General features: G+C 41.1%; 1 protein-coding gene across 2 annotated transcripts in view; it reads left to right on the forward strand.

Moving 5' to 3' along the window:
- PRMT3 (protein arginine methyltransferase 3) overlaps positions 1-9,851 on the forward strand; it is a 105,684-nt gene that overhangs the window by 67,596 nt on the left and 28,237 nt on the right. For both annotated transcript variants that reach the window (XM_075567197.1, XM_075567198.1), the window contains exons 12-13: positions 640-827; positions 3,877-3,963. In XM_075567197.1, the coding sequence (XP_075423312.1) occupies positions 640-827; positions 3,877-3,963 (275 nt within the window). The remainder of the gene's footprint in view (positions 1-639; positions 828-3,876; positions 3,964-9,851) is intronic.

The raw sequence follows: 9,851 nt of genomic DNA on the forward strand, positions 1-9,851 counted from the left end.
CCTAATAATTATAGTGATAGAAATTCTAACAGTGACATGGTTGCAGGCTTAAAATGTTTTTGCCAACGTGTTGAACTAAATGACCCATACTTATAAAGAAAGAATATAGATAAAATGCATAGCAATGTACTAAATAATTTGCCATATTGGAGGTAGCATTGGGGCTTTCTTATCTTTTGTGGTTTTAACATACAGTTTTAACTCCCAGGCCCTCCAATCCTGTGTCTGGTCTGCAGGGCTACCCGTGGGCGGCTTTCTGAGCACCTCCTGTTGGTGAACCGTTTGAGGCATCTTTGCCAGTCCCGGCCCTGTCCATTGGCGTCCCCAGTGACCATTTTATTTCATTGCAAAAACTTAATGAACGTAAGGGCTTTTTTAATTATTATTATTGACAAAGTTACGAAAGATATCCCTGGGTTCTTTGTAATCCTGTAAGCTCTTCAGGACAGGGACTCCTTTTCCTAAATGACACTTTTTATGTCTGAAGCACTTCTTCCCATTATGTGTTATTTGTTATTTATATGATTGTCATGTGAATTACTGCTGTGAAGCACTATGTACATTAATGGTGCTATACTGTATAAATAAATATATACATACAGTACATTGATGTCTTCTGCACCTTTTTTATTTTTCTAGTGTACCCGGACACCAGTAATATCAGCCTGGTGGCTGTGTGTGATGAGCTGAAGCACTCATGCAAGATAGCTTTCTGGGATGATGTGTATGGCTTTGACATGTCCTGTATGAAGAAAGCAGTCATTCCAGAAGCTGTTGTAGAAGTTGTCACGCCAGAGTCAATGGTTTCTGAACCTTTCATCATAAAGGTAACTTCTAGGCTTATTTATTTTTATTTAAGGAAATTCTATTATACCCTTGGAAAATTGTATTCTGACTTGTGCCATGTTTTCTATTGTAATTCATTGCTGCTGATCACTTCTGCATTATTTTTAATGACTTTCAGTATTTGGCTCTCGAGATTTATAGAAGGGACCTGTGCCACTGGCTAAGGTGATGCTGCGTACTAAAAAAAATCTCATTTTATGTGTATATAGTTATTATAGGATTCACAGTGCTGTGCATTACAGTTCTGAAGCATGGCATGCCCAGCATCTACAGACCTTGCGTTCCATTTCCTTTTTGGTTTGGGCACCAAACGTTTCTTAAAATAGCTAAGAGCTGGCATTAGGTCGAGTTCACCCACATCACTAAGCTACTAAACGTCTGCCCAAACATCTCCGACATCCTCCAATGAGTAAAGGATAATGTGACCCCAAAACATTGATTATGTGGCATCTCTATCACCCTACCTGTCCCATCGGTCCTGTTGTGTGTTTTTTTTTGTTTTGTTTAATTATCATTTTGTTATTTATTATATCAGATTGTCAGCAGATAGGGGCCTTCATAGTCTGCCTATTTTCTTAATTGCCGTGAGAACCGCAAAATTGTGTGCCAGGCAGTTTAAAATGGTCTTCCCAGAGGCACTGCCAGCATTCTAGGGGGGGGGAGGTGTGTGTGTGTGTGTGTGTGTGTGTGTGTGTGTGTGTGTGTGTGTGTGTGTGTGTGTGTGTGTGTGTGTGTGTGTGTGTGTGTGTGTGTGTGTGTGTGTGTGTGTGTGTGTGTGTGTGTGTGTTATTCATTTTGATGGAGTTTCTCTTCTTAAAAGCATTTTTTTCTACCCAATAAAATTAATCATTTAAACTATAGACAAACATTCAAGATCGATTGCTCTTGTTCTTGAAATATGGAATCTCTGCATGAGGAAATTGTGAGACAGATTTGTAATTTATTGCCATAAAGGTACCAGTTATAAATGGGATTTTGTGTGAGAACATTAAGTAACTTAGAGCAAAGGATATTGACTTGAGAAACTAGCAACAAAACCCTGGGTGTTTGGGCAAGATAAAGAAGAAAGGGAAAAAAAGTTGTGGCATGGTATTTCTAACAATAAAGCATCGTAAAAACATTTAACAGTGGAGCAATATCAACCTTTTCATGGGCTTTTTTTTATTGTAATTACTGAATCATTTTAATAAGATTTTTGTGTTTAAATTAATACAAGACACAGGGCGGTGCGGGCATGAAATGCGTTGGAGGTTTTTTGTGCCTTTTAGTCCTTTAGCAGTGCATCGTCATTTTCATCTTTACTCATTACTGCAAGATAACATTAAGATGATACCAAAAAAAAAGATATATATATATATGTACACATACACACATACACATACACATACACATACACACACACACACATTGTGTAGAAAATATCAAGTGAAATCACCTTGTACCAGGAGGGAAGATGAGTCAGCGGGCACTACGGTGCAGGAAAAAATCAAAAAGGCTGGACTGTGCTACAAAAAAAATCCTTTATTCAGACATGGTTAAAAATTGAGAGGAGGGAAGAGAACCCCTGCGCCTCTAACGCGTTTCACTCGCAATCGAGCTTTTTGAAAAAGCTCGATTGCGAGTGAAACGCGTTAGAGGCGCAGGGGTTCTCTTCCCTCCTCTCAATTTTTAACCATGTCTGAATAAAGGATTTTTTTTGTAGCACAGTCCAGCCTTTTTGATTTTTTCCTGCACCGTAGTGCCCGCTGACTCATCTTCCCTCCTGGTACAAGGTGATTTCGCTCTGCTTCCATTCAGCCGGAGCACACTGACCCGGTCACACACAAGGAAATATGTGAGTACAATCATGCTTTAAAGTGAGCTGCCCCATTACCATCGGTATATTGTGTTCTGGGTGTATATTAGAGGTCTGGGGGGGTCCTAGGATATCCCCCATACAACTCTCTTTACCCCTGCTTAACCGTGGTTCATTTAGGGGTTAATGCCTAAGCTCCAAGCATGCACAAAGGATATTATGTGTTCCGGTTTGCAGTGAATTCAACAATATATTTTCTTTGAACCTAAGGGTATATGCTCTGTAGCACTAGTTACTTTTGGGGCTCCTACCTCAATATTTCCTACTTAGAAAATATCAAGTGCCTGTTTTAGTTATTTAGATACACGTTTATATTTAGCTCTGAAGTGTTAGCTCTTGACATTGAATAAGAGCTGTACGTATACGGTTTTTAGAGTATTCGGATACATTGGGTACCATCACCTGTGTTTGATCCACGCTGGTGTAATTCTTGTTTTGAATTTATTTTTTTTATTGATTTTTGTGTTGTTAAATCCATGAAAAAGTATTTTCCATATAACATTATAGCATTGTTTTCTTCATAAGACATACACCATGACCCTAGTATAAGAACACATATGGCTCTATATATTAAGTCAAATGTACAATCCTGTGGCAGAAATTTGAAGGAGGTTGCAGATTTTGTACTCCAGAACTGCACCACTTTTGCCATCGACCCTGTAGTAATGTATAGCAATGCTGGGTATCTGTGCATGTCTGCAGTCTCTCAAAATGTTGTCTAGAGAAAAGAGGAGATCAAATGCATGCAGGAAAGGCTGTTTTCCAGGTACAGTATCTGAAAGTGTCCCATGTGATACATTTGCGAGAAGCTGCTATCTAGATTCGTGTCCCTTATTATCGGCATATCTATTGTGCAGGTGTGAATAAATAGGCTGAGTTAATAGATTCAGTACCCCTGGGTTAGAGGGCAGTGTATGCGTAACTTCCTTACTATACACGGGTGCATCTAACTGGGAAGCCGCTTCTTCATTTGTTTGGGAGGTATTTATAGATGAGATTTAAAGTTCTTGTAGTCCAAGTGGGCCTGCAAGACGTGTAGATTAGTGTAGGTTTCTTCCATTAAAAGGGTCAGAACCTACAACAAATCTTCATGGAGATAAAGCGGCTCTCTAGCACTATGTGTTCCAGATAGCAGTATTTCGTTGTTAATGAATGCCCCTTTTTTTCTCCTTAAGAATATAGACTGCCAGAAGACTACCATTAAGGATTTAGATTTTTCCTCTGATTTCTCCTTGTCAATCACAAGGGACGCTTTGTGCACGGTAAGCTGTTTTATCGTTACTCTGGATTAAGCCGTGATTGAAAGGGCAATACTTAATTAGAAGTGTGACGGGTGGCATTGTGCTAGAGGAGGAGGTGGCTTTGAAGCGGGGAAGCCAGTTCAGTTCTCGGTGCCAGCTCTTGCAGAGGACAACACTAGAATGTAAGCTCTTTGGGAGAGAGATTCAGAGCTCCTCTGTATTCTAGACCTCCACTTTCTTTTTCTAAACACATGGCAGGCTATGCAAGAATGTAGTTTCCCTGTAACTGTATTACATGTCTGTGTTTACATTGTGCTGAATACATGAATGTACACATTTGTTTGATAATGATATGGAGGTTCTTACACGTGTGTGTGTGTGTGTGTGTGTGTGTGTGTGTGTGTGTGTGTGTGTGTGTGTGTGTGTGTGTACCTATCTCTGTTCATTTTAAAATGTAACCCCTTCACCAACACCCTCCTTCATACAGCTGATGAATGTATGGTCCATCATGATCTCCACATTTCTCACTATCCCTTTCATCCATTTATTGCCCTGTCTGTTTATTTACTATCCCCTCTGCCATTACTTCTCTACCGCCTCTGCCTTAGACGGTTATCTTGGCTTTTACATCTGTGTTAAACTCATTGAATATTGTGTAAATCAGTATCGCTTGTCCTGAGGAAGAGAGAGAACTCTCGAAAGGCTCTTGTCTTATAATATCAATTGTCAGTCCAGATAAAGATAGGTATCGCCTTATGCCGACTTACCCCTTTACTGTGCACACTTGAGCCCCAATTACAAATAAACTCAAATCTGTGAATAACACCCTGCTTTCTCTTTGGGTTACACGGGATACCAGGAGGAATAATAATTAGGAAGGGGCATCTGTCCGGCTTGTCTTAAGGAAATGACTGTCTACCTATAAAAGAGGAAGTTGCATGTTTGTCCGCGCGCGCAGGCGCGCACCCGCCGGAATACAATTTATCTGCTTGTACAATTGAACTAAAAAAAATGTTCTGTGGGGACAATGAGCTTTATTGTTCATTTTCTGCAAGGTTAGGTAGCTGGAGATGATGGATGAACTGTCAGCTTCTAACTAAACCTCTCCACTCAATCACAAGAACAGTGGAAATTTTACTCCTGAAATGTCAATAATGGCCCATGATAAAGTAAAAGCCAACGGTGGGTAGATTTCTATTTCATCTTGTTACCCGTGTTCCTAAAGTAAAAACCATGCAATGGGATCTCTCTCTCATGTGCTGCAAAATATAGTCATAACATTGTGTATTGGCGTACAGTCATTCTATGCAGATTTGTGCAATGTTGCTGTGTGCGTGAGGCCGTTGCATGCAAAATATTTTCATTACGAGGTTCCAGTGATCCATAAGAAGCCGGAAAAAAAATTAATATTGATCTACAATGCAATGCAAGCATAGCAATATATATTGATGTAGCAACATTGTCATATAGGATTTCAGTGTAAAGAAAGGATGGCTGATTCGTCCTGCAAGATTGCACTATTTTTTTTTTTTAATCAAATGCATGAAATTACTCACTATTTCAATGTTTAGCTATTTTTGAGCCATTCTTACCCAAAGTGATTAATCTCGGCTACTAAGGTGGTTGTCGTAAATAAAAATTGGAATGGCACAACTTTGAGACTGCTATTATTAAGAGGAAGAAATGCTGGCAGGAAAAGCAAAATCACAGAAACAGTAGTAGGAAGAGATTTCATTTCTTTATTCTTTTTTTTTTTTTTGTGTGTGCTTGTAATTTTATTTATTTATAAAATATTTTACCAGGAAGTAATACATTGAGAGTTACCTCTCGTTTTCTAGTATGTCCTGGGCACAGAGTTAAGACAAATAATACATGGTTACAAATAGTTATATAAATGAACAGGGTATACATTATATACAAGACATTGCGTGCACAGTTAAAGAAAATATATGTTATGGGCGAATGAAACAGTTACAGACCAGATTAAAATGTGAGACAGCCTTAGATTTGAAAGAACTTAAACTGGGGGTGGATGTGAGAGTCTCTGGTAGATTGTTCCAGTTCTGGGGTGCACGGTAAGAGAAGGAGGAACGTCCGGATACATTGTTGAGCCTTGGGACCATGAACAGTCTTTTGGAGTCTGATCTCAGATGATAGGTGCTGTATGTGGTAGGGGTGAGAGGAGCTTGTTAAGGTAGCTGGGTAGCTTGCCCATAAAGAATTTGAAGGCAAGAAAGGAAAGGTGAACTTTGCGCGTAGACTCGAGTGATGACCAATCTAGTTCTTTGAGCATTTCGCAGTGATGTGTGTTATAGTTGCATTGGAGAACAAAACGACAAATTGAATTGTAGAGGGTGTCAATTTTGCTAAGGTGGGTTTGAGGAGCCGAGCCATATACTATGTCTCCATAGTCAATAATTGGCATTAACATCTGCTGTGCAATACACTTTCTGACCAGGAGACTTAGGGAGGATTTGTTCCTGTAAAGTACCCCTAGTTTGGCATAGGTCTTGGTTGTCAGGGTATCAATGTGCATTCCGAATGTTAAGTGGGAGTCCAACCACATGCCCAGGTATTTAAAACTAGTAACAGGAGTTAGGGTGGTGTTAGTGTTGGTTCTAATCTGGAGCTCAGTCGCTGGACGCTTTAAAAATTTAGTCTTGGTCCCAAATACCATTGTTACAGTCTTGTCAGTGTTTAAAAACAGTTTGTTTTGGGAAATCCAGTTTTCGAGTCTCAAAAAGTCAGACTGAAGTATGTATTCAAGGTCGGAGAGGCTATGGCTGTGTGCATATAAGATTGTATCATCTGCATACATGTGTATTGAAGCTTCCTTACAAGCTGTGGGAAGATCATTGATGAACACTGAGAAGAGTAGGGGCCCCAGAACAGAGCCTTGCGGGACACCACATGTGATATCCAGTGGGTTGGAGTTAGAGCCTGAGATGGACACATGTTGGGATCTACCTGATAGGTAGGACTGAAACCAGTTTAAAGCATGCTTCCCTATTCCAGAGCTCTGGAGTTTGTTAAGCAGGATAGCATGATCAACAGTATCAAAAGCCTTTGCAAAATCTAGGAATACTGCACCAGTGAGTTGTCCCCGTTCCATTCCACACTGGATTATATTGCAAACTTTTAGCAGGGTAGTTACGGTGGAGTGTTTGGGGCGAAAGCCAGATTGGAATTGGCTAGGGAAATTTGTCTTGGTATAGTAATCGCTTAATTGGGAGTGGACACATTTTTCATGACTTTAGATAGGATTGGGAGAAGGGAGATTGGTCTGCAGTTTTCCAGGTTTTAGGGATAAGTAGGTCAGGTCCACATTGACTGCTTAGTTGTAATTTGAGGAGCGCTTGTGTAATCTCCTCTTCAGATACTGGGCCAAATTGAAAATTGTGGGCAGTGTTGGGAGGGAGTGGGGCTATATGGGTACTCCCAGGATGAGATTCAGGTTTGTGGTTTGGGTTGCGTTTCATTAATAAGTTAGTAGCACACCCCACAAAGTAGTCATTGAATGCATTTGCAATGTCGGTGGGATTTGTCAGAGTAATATCCCCCTTAGTGATAATACTTGGCTGTTGATGATTACAAGGCTGGAATATGTTGTTGATAACCTTCCAGAAGTTAGCTGGGTTTGATGTATTCTGGAGGAGATTGTCAGAGTAATATTGTGCTTTTGCAAGCCTTGTTTGTAATGCAATGTAATGTTGTAATGTCATTGGCTGTGGACCCAGTTTGAATACCCAATGTCTGTTTCTTCTGACCTTGGGCACTTTTTATACCCTAAAAAAATCTATCGACTCCGTGCAGGGACCTGATCCGGAATTTTTTTTTTATATTTACAGCTGCAGGCATTGCTCTGGAAGAAAACAATTTATACTAACATTATTAAGTGTGTGTGTGTGTGTGTGTGTGTGTGTGTGTGTGCAGTGTTCGACAAACCTATACATTTGCACGCCCCGGGCGAGTGGATTTAACATCGTGGCGAGCTCCTATTGGCCCAAGCAGCACACGTGTGGTACTAGGTGGCGAGTAGATTTTTTGGTGATTTGTCGACCACTGTGTATATGTATGTATGTGTATATGTATGTATGTATATGTGTGTATATATATATATATATATATATATATATATATATATATATATATATATATATATATATATATATATATATATATATATATGAGAAAGAATGACCTAGGCGCAAAAATCCCAGGGAGAGAGAGAAAAAAAAAAGAGAAAAATAACCATCATAGGGTAGTAAGTCAGATAATCAGAATAACAATTTGGTGAGATATGCACTTACAACAAATATGATTGGTATCAGCTTTTTATCCACTCTGGGATCAGGGGCTCAGCTTGATGATTCTTTATATTTCTGCCAGCAACTCTCTGTACTTCAAAGTGGCTGCTTTCACAGTGCTTCACAGCAGTCGCGGTGTTCCTGTATGTAGGGATTGCGTCTTACAGACGGATCCCATACAGGGATAAGGTGGGGGGAAAATGGAAAACAGTATAGTGTAAAACCTTTTAAAAATGGTAAAGAACCTAAATAAGTATTAAACTCACACTTTGTGAGTCATAAAAAAGCATTTGAGAGTTTCACACTTGAGTCTCTCACACTCAGTGGTGGATCGATGCCGGCTCCGAGTCCAGTTAACTCACGCAGTCCCTTCCGCGTCACGTGACCTCTGATCTCGCGGGATCTCCTCTCTGTCGCTGAAAACTCACTGCTCCGGCTCCGTGGTGGAAAATCAGCTCGTCTCTCTCTGCTTATGGACCGCCCGCCCTACGCGTTTCTCCAATGTCGCTTCGTCAGGGGCTGCTAATCATATAATATGTGTATATATATATATATATATATATACAGTGCTTGACAAATCACCCAAAAATCTACTCGCCGAACCAAAAAATCTACTCGCCACCTAGTCCCGCCCCCAACCCCGCCTCTAGTCCCGCCCCCAGCCACGCATTTTTAAAAAAGCCATAAATTAAATAAATTGAATAAATTCCTAGTAAGAACATTCGTTTTTGATATTAGTTTATTTATTGTATTACATTATACTACAATTAGTCCTTGGTGTGTGTGTGTGTGTGTGTGTGTGTGTGTGTGTGTGTGTGTGTGTGTGTGTGTGTGTGTGTGTGTGTGTGTGTATAAATGTCAAATCTAGAAAAAAAAAGCCAGATGTGGATGAGTAGTTTCCTGCACCCCTTAACTAGTGTCTGGATGCCCCCGCTTCACAATATTTAAAGCAGCAATCCCGTCTGGGATCTTACCTGATCCGCAGACCCTCAAAGTCCAGGTACCCTCATTCCCGCAATGTTATACATTGGAGGGGAGGTGTTCGTTACCTGTCTTCTGGGTTAGGGGGGGTTCGATGTCTTCCGTGTGAAGCTTGAGTCAGATCTGGAAGTAAGCAGTATAGGTTATTTCAGTGTAGTATAGGGCAGTTAAGATATCCAGATCCATAGTGTGAGAGTGTGTGGGGGAGAGAGCGAGAGTGTGTGGGGGAGAGAGCGAGAGTGTGTGGGGGAGAGAGCGAGAGTGTGTGGGGGAGAGAGCGAGAGTGTGTGGGGGAGAGAGCGAGAGTGTGTGGGGGAGAGAGCGAGAGTGTGTGGGGGAGAGAGCGAGAGTGTGTGGGGGAGAGAGCGAGAGTGTGTGGGGGAGAGAGCGAGAGTGTGTGGGGGAGAGAGCGAGAGTGTGTGGGGGAGAGAGCGAGAGTGTGTGGGGGAGAGAGCGAGAGTGTGTGGGGGAGAGAGAGAGTGTGGGAGAGAGAGAGTGGGAGAGACTGGGAGAGACAGAGAGAGAGTGGGAGAGACAGAGAGAGAGTGGGAGAGACAGAGAGAGAGAGTGGGAGAGACAGAGAGAGTGAGAGACAGAGAGAGAGAGTGTGTGAGTGGGAGA

Source organism: Ascaphus truei, chromosome 12 (genome assembly GCF_040206685.1).
Source record: "Ascaphus truei isolate aAscTru1 chromosome 12, aAscTru1.hap1, whole genome shotgun sequence".
NCBI lineage: Eukaryota > Metazoa > Chordata > Amphibia > Anura > Ascaphidae > Ascaphus > Ascaphus truei.